At 31.2% G+C, this 22755-nt stretch overlaps 1 protein-coding gene across 8 annotated transcripts in view; it reads left to right on the top strand.

The window, feature by feature from the left end:
* Positions 1 to 22755, top strand: part of Vps51 (vacuolar protein sorting 51) — a 171901-nt gene that overhangs the window by 22469 nt on the left and 126677 nt on the right. For all 8 annotated transcript variants that reach the window (XR_015038908.1, XM_085809109.1, XM_085809107.1 and 5 more), the window contains exons 3-8: positions 455 to 598; positions 4138 to 4367; positions 11162 to 11294; positions 11483 to 11571; positions 17231 to 17348; positions 22631 to 22746. Coding sequence is in view for 7 of the 8 variants with exons in the window: in XM_085809109.1 (XP_085665235.1) it covers positions 455 to 598; positions 4138 to 4367; positions 11162 to 11294; positions 11483 to 11571; positions 17231 to 17348; positions 22631 to 22746 (830 nt within the window). In the remaining variant the exon portion in view is untranslated. The remainder of the gene's footprint in view (positions 1 to 454; positions 599 to 4137; positions 4368 to 11161; positions 11295 to 11482; positions 11572 to 17230; positions 17349 to 22630; positions 22747 to 22755) is intronic.

Genomic DNA, 22755 nt, shown 5'->3' with positions numbered 1-22755 from the left:
ATAAATATTAATCATTTCTATACTTTGTATCATGTAGTAAATAAAAGAATTCAAAATATATTGGAGTGATATTATTTGTATTTGTGTTTACCTCAATTATTTATTTAACTGAGTAGCACTAAATCTGTCTTCAAATTGTAGTTAAATCATGCGTTTGAATGGGAGGATAAAAAATTTAACCCTCTAAGTTCCAAGACTTCATTCATACAGTGCTGTGTTAACATTGCATTTATTACCATAAATTGTACAATATTTTACTCTTTGGTTTGTTTTTGTAGCTTTCTGATGAGAATGATTTATAGTTCTATTAAAGAGATAAGAGGGTCAAATATTTTTAAGAAGTATGTAATATATACTAGGTAGTGTAATATATAGTGTTTGATATATGAAACTGTACTTATTATTTGATGAGAAATTAAGAAAATGTAATTGATGTATTGCTTTTCACTTTTAGCTGTTAAAGGAATGCAATCTAAATCAGTTAATGCAGAAAGAACATCAAATATATAGACAGATTCAGTCGCTGGATAGTGAAATGCAAACACTTGTTTATGAGAACTACAATAAATTCATAAGTGCCACTGATACCATTAGAAAGGTAAATTTTTAATGTCTCTCTGACGTATTACTTTTCTCATTTTTTTATAAGAACATAATATACAGATCATTAATTGTATTCAATGCAGTATGTGACTATTTAAGCAACTGAAGTGAAGAAAAAGTCTTGAATCATTCTAAAATCTAATAACAAAATTTCAGAAGTGTTGACAAAGCAAAATATAATTGAAGAAATGATAAAACAATACCAATTACTACAGTACAAAGTCCGGAATCCAGGACTTCGGTGATTCCCAATATGGGATTTTTCTGGGTATTATATCATCAGTTTAAATCTAGGAAGATGGCATGTAGAAATTATAAAATTAAAAATATGAAATCCTGATTTATGAAATAATGAAGTATTTATGATCTAAAGGGTATCAAAATTTACACACACACACACACACAAAAAAAAAAAAAAAAAAAAAAGGAAGCTTAATATCTGTTTACCTTAGAAAACTTTTCTTTCAATGTAAGTTTTTTAAGTTGTTTTGTTTTTTTGTGCTAATACTTTCTCTTGAATTCTGTAGACAGACATAATCTCTTATTTAGTTACATCGTTGAAGTCCTGTAACTGTTGTTTTGAGAATTTCGATTAACTTGTCAATCAAAATTTTCTTGTTTTCAGTAACTTCTCTGTCACTTTCTTCACTATCGGTAGCAGTATTTTATGGATCTAGAACCATACTACGAATTTCACCATTCATTAATTGATTGATGATCGAACAGCATTGTCATCACAATGAAAACTTCTTTTATATCATTTTCATTTATTACCAGTTCTCCACATTTCTATACAAAATCCGTTAATTGGAAAATTTCACCTTTGTTTTGCAATATCTGAAAACTTAAAATTAGTGGCTATCATCATCAAATTTAGCTATCCTTCACTATACATATTTGGCTATGCATCATGAGCTTGGCAACTAACGACAAGTTGTTCTGTTAAATTTTATTGTGCTTCTATGGCACACTGAGAGAATTAAGCCTGAATTGTATTAGTTTAGTTATTTACTATACTTATGTCTATTTCTTTTACTTGTTGAAGGCTTATCAGAGTTCTGAATAAATAAATTCCCACATATATTCTAAGCTTATTGAGGGCCGATGCTAGATATTTTATTGCCTGATGCAGTCTCTGTGGGTCCTAAATTCTGCAACTCGGTGCAGCCGTACGGGCCCTGGCGCTGGTTTTGGTGAATAATAAATCAGTTCTTCTTAATTCAAATAGCCCTAAATGTAATCTTTGGGTCTATGAGTATCATTAACAAAATCTATTTTTAGCACATGGAAAGAAATTTTTGGTAAATTTTTCCTCGTCAACTTTTTTAGCGCATTTAACTTAAATTTGTAATCATTGCCAGGCGTAATGTCAACATAAAAGGTTGCGATACTCCTTTATTATTGAATTACTAACATAAAAAAAATTGTTTAGGCATCGCTACATAAGTCATTACTCAAATTGACATGTTTCAATAAATATGCGTTGATGAAAGGAAAGTATAATAAATAATGAATTGCCAGGTTGGCGTCAGATCAATGATCTATCTATATGGAATGTTTTGGTTGAGATGTGTGACAAAGCAGATATGCAGCAACGGAGGCAAATTACTGATTGTACAAATTTATGCTAAAATGATTGTTTCTTCAATAACAAGGTGTTTTATTTAGTGTCAAAGTGAAATTGAGAATCAGGACTCTTCAGATGTTTTATTATGTGCGGGGGGGGGGTAATAAAATGGGCATGCGTGAAGCCTATGAGAAAGACATTGTTGGTTTTGAGGTCCGGATTTTAGATCATTTTGGATAATGGACATCCGGATTTTAGATCATTCCAGATAATGGACGTCCGGATTTCGGACTTCGTACTGTATAATGAGATAGATTTTAGAAAAGCAAAACTTTCTGCAGTCTTAGGTAATAAATTAAGCAAAAGCATGGAATTCCTTGCCCGTCGCTCCCCAAAAAGATTCATTTTTGAAAGTTTTGCAAAAACTTTTATTTTTCATTATGTTAGATTGCTTTACTTTGACTGTATTAAAATGTAATACACTCCTTACATTTTGACTGTAATATCAGCAATATACACATGGAATTCTGCCTTTAGTGTAACACACATATTGATACCCAGTTTTATATATTTCAAAATCTGCTTGTAGGGGGGGGGAGATAAATACATTTACAATAAAGAATTCTCTGTCAAGTTTTATGAAATCAATTATGAGTGTGTTTCCCTTTCTGCTACCGATGCTGAACTGGAAATTTTAAAGATAAAAATAGCTGACGTAATTATGAAAATGCTCAATTAAAAAAATCTTCTGTCTTCCAAGAATTTATCCAATATTTTTTATTAAGTTTAACCTTGAAATTGGTGCAGGGAGAAAAATTCTATTGCTATTTAGCATACAAAATGTGTAATTTTTACCGTATTGAAATTTTTTAGGTTATAAATAATACGCTTTTTTTTTATTCAGTTTCCTTCACCAGTTTTTATATCTTTGTTGGCTTGTTATTTTAAATGTAATTGAACAACAGTTTTGAAAAGAGAGCACAATTAAAAAATATAAACTTTTTCTTATTGATTATTACCATTTTATATAGAAAAGATATGTTGGTACTTTTCTGTTTTGCCGGCGCAGGCAATAAAATCGCCAATAATGGTACAAGTGATGCCAAACGGAATATCCTCGATGGCAACCCATTTACGCCTCATTTTCAAAACAAGTCGCAGTCATTTCTTATCAGATTGATTGTTTCTTTCAATACTGGCATACAATTACATAGAATTTTTACCAGGCAGTTCAATTTTGTGCTCTAAGGCCATTAGTGGTAATTAAGTCAAGAATGCAATCACACCGCGTACCCGAAGCCGAAAATATAGAAAACGCAAAGTCAAGGGTTAAATTCATCAATTCTAACGAGAATGCACTAGCGAAGTAAAGCACTGCAGTTAACATAATTTCTGAGTAAGCTATTTGAACGAATAGAAATACTTCTTGCATTTAAACTTGTATTCCAAATTAAGATTTTACTTGAAATTAATGTAGATAATTACCAAGTGAATTAGATTTTTGTAGCATAGTTTACGTGAGATGAGATCACTTGGAGTCACGTGATATGAGCCGACAAATCAGGATGTTGAGCTATAATAGCATAGTAAATTCTTAATGCCTTTTCATAAATTTATTGTCTTTTATTTATTGGCATTTTACAAAATGTTAAATGATATTAAAATGTTTATGCCTTCAAAATAAAAAATTCTTAAGATTAGCATTTTTTATATGTATACTATATGTTGTCGCCAATAAAGTCTGCTTGGTGAGATTTGCGCGAGCAAAACGGAAAAGTACCGATATGTTTTTATAAGATATTTTTCTACTTAATTTTAGATAATTGTGTGACATTTATTTTGTTAAATTAACTGAACTTTATTTTTTAAATTTAATTAATCTTCCAAGAATGTTTAAAATATCTTCTCTTTCTGTTGTTTTGTTATAATCTTCTTTGTTTGTATTTCCTGCATTAAAATACTCTTAGATGAAGAATGATTTTAAAAAAATGGAGGAAGAAATGGATTGTTTGTCTTCTAATATGTCAATCATCACAGAGTTTAGTGGAAATATTTCAAGTACACTGCAGGGTCGAAGGCAGGAAATATCTAAGCTGACTGGTGTGCATACACTTTTAAAAAAGCTGCAGTTTCTGTTTGAATTACCACCATGTTTGAAAACATGCATACAAAATGGATCATATGGACAAGCTGTAAGGTAACTAGCGTATATTTTTACTTCATTATACAACAGCTACTGTTACTTAAAGGCATGGTAAAAGAAATTGGAATAACTAATTTCCTCGATTAATCTTTAATTTATGAAAACTGTATTGTTTGTATTCTTTGTGACTTTAAAAGTTCAGTATGAAGAACAGAATAAAGAATCTTTTTTAAAAGAGAAATTAAGTCATTATCACTTTTAATAGATGTTCCATAGCAATTTATAATACTTTTCATCCTGGTTAAATTATTAGTTAACTTATTAAAATGTTTTCTTCAGCTACCATATTTGCATGATGTAGGAGTTTTAGTTACATTAAGTTACCACTACAGATTATTAAGTACACACATGCTTGAATTTTAGTAAGTATTATTATTCGTTGTGTTTGTAATTCATATTTATCTTTTCAGTTGCAAAAATATCTCATCTCTTACAGTTTTAAAAAAAAATTATTGCTCTAATAAGCCATTAAAATTTTAAATTGTGATTTGTGTAACAAGTGATTCCTGATACACAAATCACTTGTGTATTAGGAAAGAATTTTTGCAGTAAACATGGGTTATGACACCTTACTAGGGTTTGACAAAAAGTTTGTAAATGGCTGATATATGATGTTTTAGAAGGGTGACAGAAAATGATTTATCAGTATAGAGTCAAAAGTTGTTAATTCGGACACCCATAATCCGGACCTCAAAGCTAAAAACTGTCTGCGCATGCGCCGCATTGACACATGCGCATAGGCGTTTACGCATGCATGTAAGACCTTTTACGTCTGCGCATATGCGTGTGCGCAAGCGCAGAATATGTTTTCGCGTGCGCGTTTTGTGTATAACGGACGGTATAAGCTAAAATTATCTAATTATCTATTTCAGTTAATATGAATGATTGCGTTGTTCCTTAATTTTCGGATTGGATCCCGCTTATTATTTTTTGCAGACTGTAAGAGCAATTTTATAAAAGTAAACTCGAACTTTCGATTATGTCAAATAGAATTTCCGATTCTGGAACTCCCAAAGAATCATACAAAACGAAAGTATGTTTCGACGTCCATCAAACGAAAAGTCGAATTGCTGGAAAAAATGGATGAAGACATGAAGAATGTGACAGAGAGGTTAGTGAAAATGAAAAAATTTTGATTGACAAGTTAGTCGGTATTCTCGGCACAGCAATAACAGGACTTGAACAGCGGAACTTTGTAACTGAACAAGAAATTATGTCTGTTTATAGAATTAAAGAGAAAGTATTATCACATAAAACGAAGCAACTTAAACAACTTACATTGAAAGAAATGTTTAATAAAGTAAACAAATAAGTATTAACCTTTTTTTTTTATAAATTTTGATACCCTTTAGATCATAATTGTTCTTTATTTCATAAATTACGGTTTCATATTTTTAATTTTAGAAATTCTGCATGCCATCTTATGAGATTTAAACCAATGATCTATAATCCGGAATCGCGAAAGTCCCGACGAGTCCGGATTAACGACTTTTGACTCTATTATGCCATTAAAATATTGAATAGTCATGGAAAGTTATTGTTATTTGAATGCTTCCATGTAGTCTGAATAAATTATGAAATCAATTTTTTTTAAGTCTCGTGCTTAAATTTCCTTTAATTCAATTTAATCTCTAAAAATAAAATCATACCATAACTTGTATAATCATAAATTAATCTTTTATGATAGAATGACTCGTAGTAAATTTTTTAGACTATCATTTCATCCCACTTTTAGCTGCAGTCTTTTTCGTTTCTTCTTTTTTGTAGCTGCAGTAAAATTTAAAAAAATACAGTTTCATCTGTATTTAGGAAAGATTTTGAATTTTTTCAAGTGCAGAAGACAGTAAGACAGTCTACATGTACACATTCTTCTAAATTAATTAAAATTTTCCTTAAAAATATGTCCAGTATTTAGATTGTGCCTTTTTACATTATTTAAATTGGTGAAAAGATTTAAAAAAACATAAATCAGTTAAGAATATGTTTAATTTTGGTTGGCTTAGAAAGGTAAATAAGCAATCCCAAACTGAAATTCTAGATATCTGGTTTCTTGATAATTTATTTGAAATTTTATTTGAAGTAGTCATTGTAGTTATCTGTGATATTATTTGTAATTTCTCAGAACCTGATCAAAGTTTTGTGCTATATTTAGGTTACTGTTTAATGATTTGGAATAAGATGAGTAAAGTGACAGAGTAACTATAATTGAATAATACATACATGACTGTCATGGGTAATTTGCATCCAACTAGTTGCAGTGTTCTCATTTCCCAGGGAATTTTCAGAATGCAAATGATTCTTTAGAGGCATTGCAGACCTACCGATGGACAGTCTGCTGCAGTTCTTTGTTATTGAGGCGTGGTTAACAACACAGCTTTTCATGTTATTGAAAACAGCTTAGTCTGATGCAACAATTCCTGGTACATTATCATATATTGGTTTTATGGGTCAGCTTCTCATGCCTGCACTAAGCATAAATTTTAATGTATTTTCAAATTTTCATTTACTATTACATAATATCCATTTCACATCTCAGAAGAATTTCTGGTTAGGATCTGTACCTAGGCAGTCTCAACCACAGGGGCAAAATAGCAGACTTCACAGAAGGCCTGAGGGCTCTCGGGACAGAGTAAGGCTCAGCAGGGACCGTACTGGTACTGCCTTGTCTGCCCTTGCTCTGTGGGGTCCCAACATGGTAGATTGTAAATACGGTGGGGCGGCACTAATTCCGTTTGGTCACATGAGCCTAAGGTCGGAAGCTGTCCCGTCACCTGCGTTATACTTCATGGAAGATAATGCTTCATTTGTCAGCATCAAGTTGGACATGCTGTAAAGCAACTTGTGTGTGTCTCATTATTGATCACAGTGTTAGCAGTGCTCATTCATTTCACTGCATTGTCATTTCTCATACTGGTAGAGTCTGTTTTAGAATGTACTTTTAATTAAAAAAACAGTAGATAACAATACCAATGCCTCCTCCACCCAAAAAATATTCACTCTTGATATGCTTGTCCTGTTATTTGAGTAAAGTATTCTGTTCTTGATTGCATATTTTCCAGCTTGGGAAACATGAATAGTTAAATCCCATTTGCATCAGCCATTACATTTGACAACGAATCGGTGAGTACAGAATAGTATCATCAATTCTGGAATGTGTTTTATCCGGAAAAAAGGAATTAGACTGAACATTTAAATACCAAATATATCTGCTTTAAATATAAGTAAGAGCCCTTAAATTATTCTGAAAGTGTGTTAACACCTTGTGTTAAAAGAAAAATGAACAATAGGATTCCATGTATTCTCTGTGAAGTATGCATTTTGCAGAATGGATTGAATGTGCTTATATTTACTTTTACTCAAAGGGATCATGAATAATATTAGCAAGTTTGCTGTGTACACCATTAACATCTTGACAGAATCATGGTAGCATTCATTTATGGTTGCTACGGTGGCAAGAATGTCTGGTTAACACTTGAAATTGTTTATGTGATTTTCTTGAGGTGGTCAAGATTATTAATTTTGTTATTGTAACTCTCATTTTTGACAGTTCTGAAAAATAAACGTCTAATGATGTTAAGATTAGTACTCACTGCTGTTCTTGGGAAACATATGTTTCTGCTAGGCCCCTGGCCTAAAAACTGACAATTTGGTTCATCTTTCACATGACTTTAGAAGTTAATTGATTCTCCATCATGTTGTACAAAGATCTACAATTTAGAATCTTGCATTTCCATTTGCTCAATTTGAGGGATCTTAACGATCTGTAGTATATCCAAGTATATAATTATTGATATGAGTTTCAATAGAGAAGAATTAAATCTTATTTCTTATTAGGCCATACCAGATATCAGCCTTTGGAGAATCATGAATGTATAGCCGTAAGAGAATCAGGAATGTATTCATATGCATATATCTGAAGCCCCAAATTTTGCAGTTATATCGATTTACGCAACCATCTATATGGAATATAACTTTTTCTGATTAGAGAATATTTAAAAAAAATTCTGGTTCATTGTTATGTAATAGTGTAAATTAACAATTCCCAACCTGTGGCAAAAACGCCACCCAGATGGTATAGTGGTTAGTGGAGCCTGACTGCGATACCAAAGGGCCCAGGTTTGAATCCCAGAGAAGGCAAGGATATAAATATGTCTCTTCATAGGAAGTAATGGTGGCCATGTGTTAGTTACCTCCAGAATGAAATGGCCACCACTTCTGGGCTTAGTAGTGGCCAATGCCATTAAAGGCAAGTGGCCCACCTTTTTGGGGAAAGAAAGGAACTGTTAGCAAAAATTGACAGAGATGCTGGAATACAACAAAGTGTTGTAATAAACACTGAGAAAAAACAAAATATGCAGAAAGTCAGTTGTCATTTTAATAAAAGATAAAGGAATTTCGAAGAATTCCGGTGCGATCTTCATTGACCAAAATGTGTACAAAGCAATGTTGCAACTGAGCCTTGCTCACATTGTTTATATTTTCCCCTTCTCACTTTGTCATAGCATGTCTAGTAAATTGATTGGCAGTCAATAACATTTTTACCATGAAGTGAATCATCAAATGAGTTATGTGGTTGTCTTCCTTTAGTTATATTACAATCGTAGTTGTTTGAGAACGGAGTTTTATTTTTCATTAAGTTTTGTTCTTTTAGAGCTTTTAATTGTAAGGTTTGTTAAAATAAAAATGAATGAGTGATTAAGAAGTAAATTTTTGTCCAGAACTAAAACTACCATGGATAATGGCTCTCATTTGGCATCACCAAATAACCAGCTAAGGGTCAGGATTAAGCTATTACTCTGGCAGGAGATTGGCTGTCTGGTAATAAAAAATTTCCAAACAGCTGTTCTACTTAAAAGAAAAAGTATTCTGATTGATGATTAGTAACGATTTTCATTCTCAAAAGACAAGGACAATCTTAGCCCTCTTTATGTAAGACAGAAAAGTTTTTGTCAAATAGATGCACAAAATCTTCATTTCTGTTGCATCATTTAGGAACTAAACACTCTAGTTAAAAAAGTAATAAATAGTTACCTTTTTTTCAGCAACTGTTTAAAGATTCTAATCTTATTTATTATCAGCTAATGCAAATGATGATACTGCGATTGAAGTGTACTATATAATAAGTTAATCATATCTTTAAAAGTGATGAAAACCATACAGTTGCTGAAAATTTAATGCTGCTCAGTGCTTGTTCGGAGGAAGAACACATTTGAAAAATTTAACAGTATTAATGTCCCAAACAATATAATTTCTTGGAGAAACAAGGACATGTCTGTTAATTTTTAAATCAACAGTAATTAAGAATAAAAAATAGTCTTATTTTTGCCTTCATGAATATGTTCATGAGAAAGCCAGTGTATTGAACCTTTCAAAATCAGTTTTTAATTTTTGTTTTAAATTTAACAAATGTGAAGTTATATAATAAGTCGTTTTAAAATAACTGTAGGTTTAATAGTTTACTGTGATACAATACTAGTTCAAGAATATTTAGTGTTTCAGTATAAGCCTGGATCTCATTTGTATTCAGAAAATTCATCGATTCACTATATTTTTTAGTTTGTTTTCATTAAAAAAAGTTGTATTAAAATAATTAGACTATATTAATAATATGTTTTAATTTAAAATACATGTTATCACTGTATTTATTTGAAACAAGTAATAGTCTTTCTTCATCATATATTTCTGACCTTATTCATTGTTGTCTGTTAATTTTAGAACCAATATTGTACAATAGTAAAATATATTGTAAGGGAATGAGGGAGGGGGTTACAGCTTTGAAAGGGGAGATTAGGAGTATTGTACACAACCATTGTCTTTTTAAAGGGAGGAACCATTGTCTTTTTAATAAGAGAGAAAAGGTAGGAACTGCTGGTGTAGATAAACCTACAAACTGCTGGTGTAGATAAACCTACACCAGCAGTCCTTCAGTTCAGTTTAATGCAAGTGTGGACTTTCATAGAAAGGTCACCTGAATCATTTGTCATCTGTTGGTGCTTTCTGTACACAATAAAATACGTGCACTTATTCTTTTAGAGTCGCTCAGTGCTATAAACTTCCCATTTATTTAAAATAATACTTCACAAACATCTGACGAAATCTGACCATTCATTCTGAGAGACCCTGCATGTACTATCAAAATTTCTCTCTATCATTTTGACTAACTTTTGAAATTTATGTAAGTTTTAGCTTCGTACTTTCCATCTGAGCAATGATTAAGGATATCATACTCAATGCTCTTGCTAATTGGTTGATATCTCTTTTATAACTTAGGTCAGAGTAGGTATGACCTATTGTAAATTATGCAGAACTTGATTTGTAATAAATATTTGATAACACTTTTATATTGAAACTTTGCTAACAATATTCTGCCTGCACTAATTGCATTGCCTCTGCCTTAAATATGATGTGGTCTAATCTTACTTACGTTACAAAGACTTGCGTTAATAATTACTTACGTTAATGAACTTACATTACAAAGTACAGTATTTGCTTGTAGTTTCTATATAATTATAAAATTTGGTTTTATTTATAGAATTTCTGCCTCTTATTTTGCGTTATTCTATAAAACTTTTTACTTTTCATACGGACATTTATCAGAAACTTGCATGGATAAATGAATGAAAGAAGAAAAAGGAAGAAATGAATGATAAGAAAACCTCTTTTACAACCTCAGCAAATTTAAATTCAATTTAATAGGCTAAAAAATATATGTAATTAAGTTTTGCTATAGTTTTGAATGGTGTATTTTGAACTTTTGATTAATTAATAGTTTTCTTTTTTAATCATAGGTATTATTTGAAAGCTCAGAGAGTTTTGCTACAGTATGAGCATATGCCTTCCTTTCATGGTATTCAAGAAGACTGTGATATGTTAGTTAACCAATTAAAACAGAAATTAAGGGAACAATTTAAATCAAAAGATGCAAGTAATTTTTTCATTTTATTTTGCTGTAACATAAATGTAAAGTTGATTTTTTTAATTGAAAAGTGGTGGTTTAAAACCATTATACATTTCAAGTATTTTCAACAATATTGTGCAAGGTCTTTAACATTTTTTCTTTTTTCCCCCCTTCTTCTCTCTCTCTCTTATTTTTTTCCGTTTAATTACAGGCATCTCCTAAGCAATTAGCTGAATGCGTTGATTTGCTTCTGCAACTTGATGAACCAACTGAAGTATTATGTGATGAGTTTTTGAAGTAGTAAGTTATTTTCTACATTAATTTTTCAGTGAGCAAAATGTTTGTAAAATTGCATTTTTTTTTCCCTTGCATTGGACAGGGATTTTGTGTATGAATTCAGTTTAGTTTAATTCTACTCATGCATGATTTTTAGGTAGAGTTTATTATCCAAATTAATAAGCTGCATATCCTGGTATAAAAGAGATTTCAATTTTTGAGGTTTCACGTTTTGAGAAAAATCTAGTTAAACAAGTTTTTGAATTATATGTATAAATGTTAAATATTTCTCTAAAAGCACATCTATTCCTCATACATGTAAAATCATGTATTTGCTGCTTATTTTAATGCACATATAATTAAAAACATTATAATAGCTATTCTAATTTGATTACATTTATTATATTGATCTCTGGCCCTTTTTTTACCCTTTTTCAACCATGATAGCAAATTATGTAAGTATATTTTTTAAAGTATAATGCAAAATCATGTGTATAAGTTATTTAAACATGATAACTGTGAAAACTGATTGACTGTCAGCCATTCATACTTGCATAGCATTTTGTAACTGTTATTGTAATTAACCAACTGAAATATTTAACTTGTTTTTATTTTTTGTTGAAATATTTAACTTGTTTTTAACAAAAAACAAAGCACATTGCCTAATAATGTATGCATCCATAAAGACACGTACAAAGCATGGTGTCTAGAATTATCTTTGCGTGCATAGAAACAGTGAATATTTCATGAAGACACTAATCTCTGTAACATATTTATTTGTGGAGGAGAAAAGGGCAAGCATATATATAATTCCCTAGTCTAGTTTAATCAGTCTGTTTCTGAAATGCAAATAATGGCATGATATTGTCTAAATCAATGGTGTGCAGTTTTTGTAAAGTACCATTTTCCCGTGAGCTTCTGTAAATCCAGGTTTGATTTCAAAGTTTATAGTCAAAAGAGTTCTTTTATGATAACGAAATTTCACTTAGAAGATACTTTGAGATGGAGAGCTGACAGACATTTAGAAGTGGGGCAAATAATTATGGAAGTGCTAAGGTGGTAATTTCCTTTAACATAGACAGTCTCTGCCCTCTGGAAACAATTAAAGAACTAAACTATTGCTTTAAAGCCCAAACAGGTAATATATTTTAAGATTGTATTGTTTCAAGAACTGCCCATTACAGTTGGAAATTGATTTCTAGGCAGCTGAATGTACTGAACAGCTGAATTGCAGTACTTCTAGAACATTTGTATTAAAGAAAAAGTTATGTATTCATGTATACTGAATTAGTTGCAGTGGAATGACATGGTAACTAAGCGTTGGTGCTAATGTGAATCATGAAAATGATTGTAGAAACTGTTTACGTAAATAAAATATTGAGCTTGAATGTTCATGGATATAATGTGATTCATCAAAAAGGAGTTTGTATTATTGTATATAATATTATGAATATTAGAACAGCTAAAAATCAGTATTTCAAAATGCTGTAAACTAATTATATAAAATGAACTGTCTCATTTAGTTGTAATATATTGGTCTCAATTTTTTTAAAAATTTCTTTAGCTTCTAGTTTTTAAATGCTGATATATATATATGTATGATATTTGCAGTAGATCGGCATTGGAAATGATGAAGCTTAGCATCTAGTTTTTAAATGCTGATATATATATATATATATTATATATTGTTTAGGAACATGCACGAACTGAATTAATTCACAATAATTTAATTTATTATCAGCTAAAGACGTGATAAAGAGACTAGATTTAGTCCCATTAGATCAAGAGACCTTGAGCCACAATTTGTTTGGTGGAGTTGAAACAATCTCAGGTCCATGGTACTTTTGATATCAAAGTACAAGGAACGGAAAATAAATTCAAATACGAATTATCGGTTTTAGATAAAGACAAAATTTGTGGATACATTCCTAGAGTGAAACTCAAACATATATGCTCCTCACATCAAGAACATAAAATCAAAATCAGTGATTCTGGTAGCAGATATCGGATTGTTAATAGGAGCCGACTATTCCGTACAGTTGATGACGAATAATATCATTTCAATTGACAAAAACCTTATTGCTATTGAAACAAGATTGGGTTGGACCCTACAAGGCCCAGTGCAAAGTCATAATATCTTACTTGATACTGTCGGACTTTGTTATTTGGATCTCACAGAACTATGGAATTTAGAGACAGTTGGCATAAAGGATCCGTTGGAAGTGAAGACTAAGGAGAATTTATACACTAAAACAATCAAATTTTTCCTAGAGAACATTAAAGTAATCGAGGGCAATAGGTATGAAGTCTGTTTGCCTTGGAAGGATAGTCATCGGATTCTTGGAGATAATAAAGATAAAGCGGAAAAAAGACTTTTTGCCAATACATGAAGACTGCAGAAGATGGGTTTTTTCGAAGAATATGATGGTATTGTTAAAGGCTGGCATGAGGAAGGTATAATTGAAATAGCTCTGAATAATAGTGATACTGGTCACTATTTATCTCATCAAGCAGTAATCAAGGATTCCAGTCTGACTAAGAAAGTGGGACCTGTATTCTATGCATCCTTGAATGTTGAAAAGAGGAATTCCTCGAATGCTTGCCTTGAAAAGGGGCCGAGTTTAATAGAAATGCTTCCAAAACTTTTGATGCAGTTCCGGCAACATGCAGTTGGTGGTACTGCCTATGTAAGAAAAGTTTTCTTATAGATCAGTTTGTGTGCCAGAGACAGAGACTTTTTGAAATTGCTGTGGTGGAAAGGTTCAAATCTAACCGAGGTTGTTACCTACAGACACTGTCGTGTCGTGTTCGACATTTCTTCCAGTCTATTCCTGTTGGGAGCAACAATTTCCTACCATTTGGATAATGTTTCGCAAGATTTAAGAACAACGGCACTTAGATTAAAGAAATCCTTTTATGTTGGCAATTATGTAGCTAGACTTGTGATTGGACCCTTCGATGAATGCTCTATCTCTCTACATTGTTTTAGTGATGCTAGTAAAGTAGCTTATACAGCATGCATTTTCTGTATCGTCAAGTCATTGACGCTCTTCAATTGACAAAGTGCCAAGTGTCTATGGAGTGACTCGTCTGTAGTTCTGACATGGATAAAAAAGACTCCCACTGGAATGTTTTTGTGGCCAATCGTGTAACTGAAATAAGGATATGCACAAATCCGGATGATTGGCATTATACACAATGCTCAAGCAATCCAGTTGATCTTTCCTCTAGAGGGTGCGATGCCAAAATGTTGCTACAGAGCAGATGTTGAGAGGGGCCAGATTGGCTTAAACAAGAGCTGGATAAATGGCCTTTCTCTGAAGAGTCAGAACTTGAAACTGATGAACTGAGTAGAGAATATGTTACAATTTCCTGAAATTGCATGGTGGGAGGATGTTGAGGAACATGCACGAACTCAGTTAATACACAATAATTTAATATGCTCATTATAGTGTAGAATTTTTGTGGCAAGTGATGTTCTTTTACATATTGCTTTGAGCATGACAATGCATGGAATGTTACTTTTTTGATATGTTTAGAATGCTAAATAAAAATAAGTTCGTTGTTAATTAAAAAAGGTTTTCTCTGCGAAATATATTACCATTCATCTGAAGTTATTAAATCAGTCAAGAAATTGATTAATTTCAAGTGTGTGTGTGATATTTGCAGTAGATCGGCATTGGAAATGATAAAGCTTAGCAATCTGGTCACAGAGTCCAGGTGTGGTCATTGCAGAGTGGAAAACAGTAGAAATGATGACACCGGAAGATTTCATTTTTTAAAACTCCATATCTTTATTCACTTAAAAATGGATGGTCATTATTCTTTCAGATTCTCCAAATATGATTTAATTATATATCTAATAATTTTATATCCAATAATTATTTAAATTAAGATAAGGTTAAATTTAAGCTTTCGATGTCATAAGTATTCTAAAATAGGTAAGAAGAAGCGACAGAGCAGTGCAAGGTCTTAAGGCAGCGATGGCAGGGAGCAGTCTGACGAAAAATGGCGCGAACTCTTCATTTATAGCAGTGATTATGTAACATGGCAGAATGTTCTGGAAAGTACTGGTCTAGGGGGAAGATCCTGAAATTGCGAAAAATTATATATATAATGTTGTATGATCTTAAATCCATTTAGTGCGAAAACAAGTTATTACTACTTGCGCAATTACTGCAAAGTTAGTTAATAATAATTTATTTCCTAAACAGTATTGATTAATTGATTATATTATCTCCTAAGTTTAATTAAAGTAGAATTATTTTAAAAGAGTGAATCCATATTGGTAAGTTATATTTTGAAAGATGTTTTGAAGTAATTTGAAGGCAAAATGTTAATAATGTTTTAACGGGGACTGGAGTTAAATCATCATGACGAATAACATTTCAATTGTAAAAGGAAAAATTAAAAACATGTAATCATTGTCATTGATCGGAAATTAGTTGACTTTTCAAGGGGAACAAACCAACTCTCGTTCAATGAACAATAATTAATAAAAATACGTAAATACGAAAGTGTTTCGTCTTTACTCGAGTTATAAGCCAAACCGGCAATTTTAGTCAGGCCAAATATTTCCGTGAATAGAAGGGATTATGAACCAATGCTGATACTGAAAGAACTTATTCTTATGAAGCATTTTAGTCAATTCAATTTGGAGTAAAAAGCAATTACTGTAGAGAAATCCTAATTAACCCGAGTAACCGTCCCCGACACTTTCATGTTTATGCATTTGAGTTCTATATTATTTGTAAAAATTAAACATTGGAAATTGTCATTATGAAATCGAATTCAAAGTAAAGTTGAAATAAACATAGAAGATTACAAAATAAGATAAATAATGCAAACTTTGTAAAAACAAATCAAAGACAATATAAAAATAATATAAAAATAAAATAAAAAATAACATATAATAAGAACAGTGAAGATATAAAGGCCAGAAAAGGTATTAAGTAACTTACATTCTTTCTAGTGGGGGAGTTGGCAAAGTGTTCTCTTCGTGTCTGACTCATAAGTGTAGGGTGTCCGAAAATTCTTAGCAGCAGTGGGGGCTTTGAATAATATCAGTCGGTAAGACTTGGGTGAAGTAATTTATGGTAGTGGGTGGGACCTGGAATTCTTGAGGGATGTATTATGTGGAGTTCTTATTTGAGTGAGACTGTCTGTTAAGATTTTTTTTGAAAATACTAGTGAATGGAAATTAATTAATTTCTGGCTAATTGTTGTGTCGCAATGATTAAGAATTTAAGAAAGCAAAAAGGAATTTTCACTGTCCAAGAGCTATTAGACAGACTATAGTCATGAAATAGGCCCAATTTTTTAGTAAAAGTATAAGTCTGAAGACAATTAGCTTTTTACAATATATACAATTGAGTAATTACACTATATACAAATCCTTCAACTGACAGTCATCCAACTTATACCGCCTTCTCAGGTTTAGGAACAAATTATCATATCCCTATCAGTTAAATGATTTAGAGTGAGTATTTAACGCCTGCTCTTTTAAGGCAATATATATATGTAATTTTTACATTGTGTATTTTATTGCTAGGTAATATGATTTTTTTTTTTTTTTTTTGCATGAACTGGATGCTGTCTATGCTGTAGAAATGAAGTTGTTAATTTCTGATTATCTGAAATTTTAATTGTGTAGTTCAGGTTATGCATATTTCTTTTTCATTAGTGCCAAAGAGAAACTAGATGTAGATTTATCAGATTTAGAACGTGAGATAAATCTCTGTGCCACTTCTGTTGAGGAAAGTGAGAATGATAAATCCGGTGAAGAAGGCAAACAATATGTGGTAATTTTTTTAATATTTTAATCAAAATTCAGTGTAAGTTCCTCAGGAGTTTGTTTATTTTTTCAAAATTGCCAGTGGTTATTTTTTTATACAAAATAAAATTCAATAAGCTTCTGAAATTATATCTGCTGTTAGTTCAGGTGACCAAATGTCTTACTTGTAAGAACACAGAGTGACAACTGAATATTTATGTCATTTCAAAATTAACAAAGCAATTTTCAAATGTAGAGAAGTGTTTGATGACAAGAATATCATAATTTTTTAATTGATTAATTTTTATTTTATGAATGGAAATAGATCTTGTTGCTGTCCGTCTATTTTGGAAAGTATATGTCTTTGCTATATAAATTGTAAATATTTATGTGATGTTCTGAACATACTTTTTTCTTGACTGAAAAACCAAACATTTTTTTATGTTTACAACTGCCAGTTGAAGGAATGAAAATAGATAGATTAGAAAATTAAGTTCATGAAGTGAACTTTACAATAGTAGAGAAAGCTTTTTCTTTGAATAAAGGATAGTTCAATAATTTGAAAAATGAAAGTAGCAGTTTTTCTTTACTATTAACCAATATGCATTCCTTTAAAAACAATGGCCGAGGTAAGACATGTTGCATAGAAACTGCAATTTATGCAGTGAATTTTGCAGTGAAGATATTAAAGTAAGTTAAAAACTTGCTTAATTTCTTTTGGATAAAGAAGTTTAGATTTCTCTTTACTAACATATACACATCAAACGTAGACCTAAATCATTAAATTAATTCTTTAAATACTGCAAAATGATTTTTTTTTTGTTCTAGTGTAAGTTACATACAAATTTGCAGTGCTGTTCTGTAAGCTTTGACATAAATCATCAATGGAATCTGTTGATAATATATAGTTCCTAACCTATATTAAAAGTCACCCCAACAGCAAGTTGCAGTAATGCAGTGTTTTTTTTTTTTTTTTTTTTGATAATTAGGGGTTACTTTGACAATTAGAACATGGTCAACTGTTTAAAATTATAAACTACCATATTTACGCGAATCTAATGTGCATCGTTTTAGGCCAAATGTAGTACTCAAAATTGGGGTGCACATTAGATTCGAGTGCAAAGTTCGCCGATGACGTCAACCAAATTTAAATCGTAACAATGGATTACTGTATTTCTTGACTACATTTACTGTTACATTTATCGTTGACACATTATTGCATAGAGGATACAAACTGCAGAGTACCTAGTCACGAAATAGAGGGCAAGCAGAGAAGAATGTCATATGACGCTACTTTCAAATGTAAAGTAATTCTTTATCCTGAAAGAAATGGCAATAGAAAGGCTGGGAGAGAGTTAAACGTAGCTGAGAGCAATGTTCGCTTGTGGGAGCAACAGAAATTGGCACTGTTTGCAACTAAAATTAGTAGAAAGAAATTCACTGGCCCTCGCAAAGGAAGACACCCTAAAATTGAAGAAAAATTTTTGGAATCTGTACGTGAAAGGAGGAAGAATGGACAACCTGTGACTAGTGACACTATAAGAAGTAAAGCAAAACAGGAGGCTGAAGTTCTTGGAATACCGAAACCAGAGTTTAAAGCTAGCCGTGGATGGGTGGATCGGTTATGAAGCAGATGGGCTTATCTCTAAGACGCCGTACAACAATATGCCAAAAGCTTCCTGCAGATTTTGAGGGAAAACTACTAACATTTTAGTGGTATGTCACCACACTTCGGAAGGAAAAGAATTTTTCAATGGGGCAAATTGGCCACGCTGACGAGATGCCAATTTGGCTTGATATGCCTCGTAACTACACCATTACGGAGAAGGGGACTAAGGAAGTTATCATCAAAATAGTGAATAAAGACGTTTACTATTAATCACTGATTTTAGAAACTGTTAGCTAGATAGAAATGTTACGATTTATTTCATGTTCATACTTTACGATATTTATCATATATACGGTAGTGGTAATTAACAATGATTGTTTCACATAGCAATAGCCCACTAATAGGTTAATTCTATGTTCTGCTACTTTATGCATAAATCCATTGTTGTATACAATATGGTATCTAAATTTAAATAAAATTATCATACCATTGACTGATAGTTTATATACAAATCCATTGTTATATAAAATAAGATTCAATAAATTCCTCATACCATTGATGCACATTACATTCGCCGGCAAACAATTTTTTTATTATTTAAAGTTTTAAAATGGGGATGCGCATTAGATTCGCATAAATACGGTATTTCATTCTCTGTCTGTTAAAGTTTAATAATTTCTGATATAATTTATGATCATTGTGATATTTTCTCTTAGTTATGATTTGAAGACAAGTCTGTAAGCATATTTTTAGCTTAAAATGTAGCCGCCTAAATCTGCATAAAAAATATAAACACAACTATACCTATAAGTCCACTATTAACACTATGGGTGGCATGGCTGTTTGCACTTTTTAATGAAGAGCTGTGTTTAAAAACATTTATCAGCTAGATTTGTGTAATTACTTATTTTTCTCTTCGTTTTCATAATCTTTTATTCATTTGGATAGTTAAAAACATAAGAAAGCAAAATATTCCAAATAACAAGTTCAGATATACTAAGCGGCAGAAAATTTCATAACAGGATAAAAGCAGTCATACTGCTTAGAGGATTAAAGTTATAAAAATATAAATTGAATACATTATATACTTGAAAATAAGAAAAATAAGAAGCTTGCTATCACACTAATGAAATGAATGAAACTAAAAAATTATGACAATAATTGTCATTAAGTGTTTGGGTTATTTTTTTCATTCATGTTTTTTCCCTCGTGTAATTTTATTGACATGTTAGAACAAAACATTGAACATTTCATTCTATTTAACCACACATAACAATATCTTTCCATTTCATTAAGTATCTGACAAAATCAAAATCGTTCACATTTAAGCATTCCTTTAAAATTCCATTGTTATGTTCATTTACATAAAAATTCCACAAGTTTTGTTAATTTTTGTTAAAATTTCCTCAGTTATGAATTTTATGGTTTTTAAATATGTATTATAAGGTTCATTTTATGTAAAATTTACTTTAGCATACAGTAAAGCCCAAATAATTGTGTCTGTTACGTGGAATTTTTTCAAGGAAATACTTGAATTGGGACTCACTAGAAAAAAACTGTTTAACACTGGTAGTTTTACCTGGTTTCAAGTCCTAGTGAATGGGCTGGCTGCATAAGAATTTTCATGGTTTTCCCTATGTGTAACATGAATATGATTGTTTCTTAATAAGTTGTTCATGAAGGATCCCTTCCCTTAGGCAGGTTATCCTCTAGTATAAATAATCCTAATCCTAGAAGAGTGAAATCAAATATCTCCACTAACAAAAGTCTATTTGAGATTGAAATAAACAATGGCATTTTACTGTAGATATCAAGTATTACAGTAAAAGTCTCTGTGTTAAAATAATACATAACTAAATTTCAGAAGCTGCGAATAACAGAAATTTTGCTATCAATATATTTACTTTTTAGAAAGTTGAACTTGCCAGATTTGGAAAAGTATTTCTCATGCTAAAATAAAATGGTGGAAAATGATTATGTTCCTTCTTTGTACAAAAGGATGTACCATTAAGTATGTTTAAATATATTATGAAATTTTAAAACTCTACTTTTTATGTACATTTTGCTCAGAGTAACAAATATTCTTAACCCTTTAACTGTCAAGTTATTTTGATGATTTGGGTACACAAATTGTAAAATTTTTTTATTGGAAAAATCAAATGTTTAGTACAAAATAAAATATTCTTAAGTAGTTAAAAATTGATATTTTGAAGTACATGGGTAAAATTTTTAAAGTTTTGTAGCCACTGCATATTTGCTTGAGGCGGCTGCCACTCAACATGGCATTTGTAAAGTTCGCTTCTAGTGGAGCATTATTTTCTAAAAATGAAAAAAAAGATATTATTTTCTAAAAAAGAAATAAATATAAGTGAATACGTATTAGTAGTTCAGTAATTCAGTCTTGTGTGGTACAACTGGAAACACTTTTCCGAGCACAAACCAACTTCACAATCACTACACCAGAGTCGTGATTCCTTCCTTATCTTTTCCTCATTTTTATCCTTTTTCGAACAACACACTTTGCACTGTCTTGTAGGCGCACGTTTCGCAGGAGTAGGAGGAATATGGGATATGAAATATCGTTCAGTAAGACGGGCAGGGTTATCTATTGTAGGTGGTCTGCCAACATTCTTTTGTCCAGAAGCTGCATCATCATATTTATGTAAAAGCTCTTCTACAACTTGGATTCGAAATTCTAGAAATGTAATATGTTTTCCAACTACATTTTTATAGAGCTAATATGAGTTCCAATGTACCTTGTCTAGTAAATGTAAAAATATCTTTTTATAATATTTTTTCTGATGTTTAACGGATTGTTGGATGAAAGGATATTTCCTAATCACAGCGATCTACACCACCCATAGTTAGACTGCAATTAGAAACAATCTTCGCCTTGAGTATATCTCCATTTTTTTATTTTTGAGGCTGACCATGGAAGTATCATGAATACTGCTCATAAAACACACATCCTTCATCTTCGGTTGACGAATCTAAATCATCTATATAACGTTTCAAAGAACTGGACGCCATTTTACAACAAAAAGATCCCATGCACTTTGAACCAAAGAACTTATAACCTCTAACCTTTGAAATCTTCAGTAAAGTGCTGTCATCTATTGAACTGAGCGCACATTAACTTTTCCCGAGATACGGTTGGGTTTGACAAAGAAATGAAGCCGAAATAAACGTCTCCCGATATATATTCGGGTATAACAATACGATGCACTCAAAAAAAAAAAAAAAAAAAAAATTACCCCGAGTAATACTCGGGCGTGACATTTTCGAACACCAGTGATCTCGGGCATGACAGTTAAAAGGTTAATAATCAAGTGTCCCTAATGTTCCCTAATTTTTTATATCAAATTTATTAATTAGATGTTATAAACATTATTTAGATTTTTTAAAATTTTATTATTAGCTTTATTAGAATTTAATTAGAATTTGTGTTTAACTTTGATTTGTAATAAAACTCTTTTAAAATGGCTTTGTAACTGACTGACATATTAGACTAAATGTCTAAAATTGTGTTGTTAATTGATATATATGTGAATGGTCTTATTTTCTGTAAGTACCATATGTTAGAAAAGTTCATAAATGTATTCTTTACAATTTTATTAATTATTTTAACATTTATATCATAATTTGTATTTCTCACTAAAAGTTTTTACATCCTTTTATATGTTACGCTGTAATTATTTAAGGATATCCTTGAATTCATCGACTTCAGTTATAACAACTTCCTCAGCAATACATCTTTGGTTATTGCATCGTATTGGGACTTATTTCTGCAACGCAACTCAACTAGTGATGGTAACATGTATGTATG

The sequence above is a fragment of the Stegodyphus dumicola genome, chromosome X2, assembly GCF_044657685.1.
Source record: "Stegodyphus dumicola isolate Sdum_Otavi_A_Nest chromosome X2, ASM4465768v1".
NCBI classification, from domain to species: domain Eukaryota; kingdom Metazoa; phylum Arthropoda; class Arachnida; order Araneae; family Eresidae; genus Stegodyphus; species Stegodyphus dumicola.
Note: the sequence above shows the minus strand (reverse complement) of the source record. Positions and strands in the feature narration are given on the sequence as shown.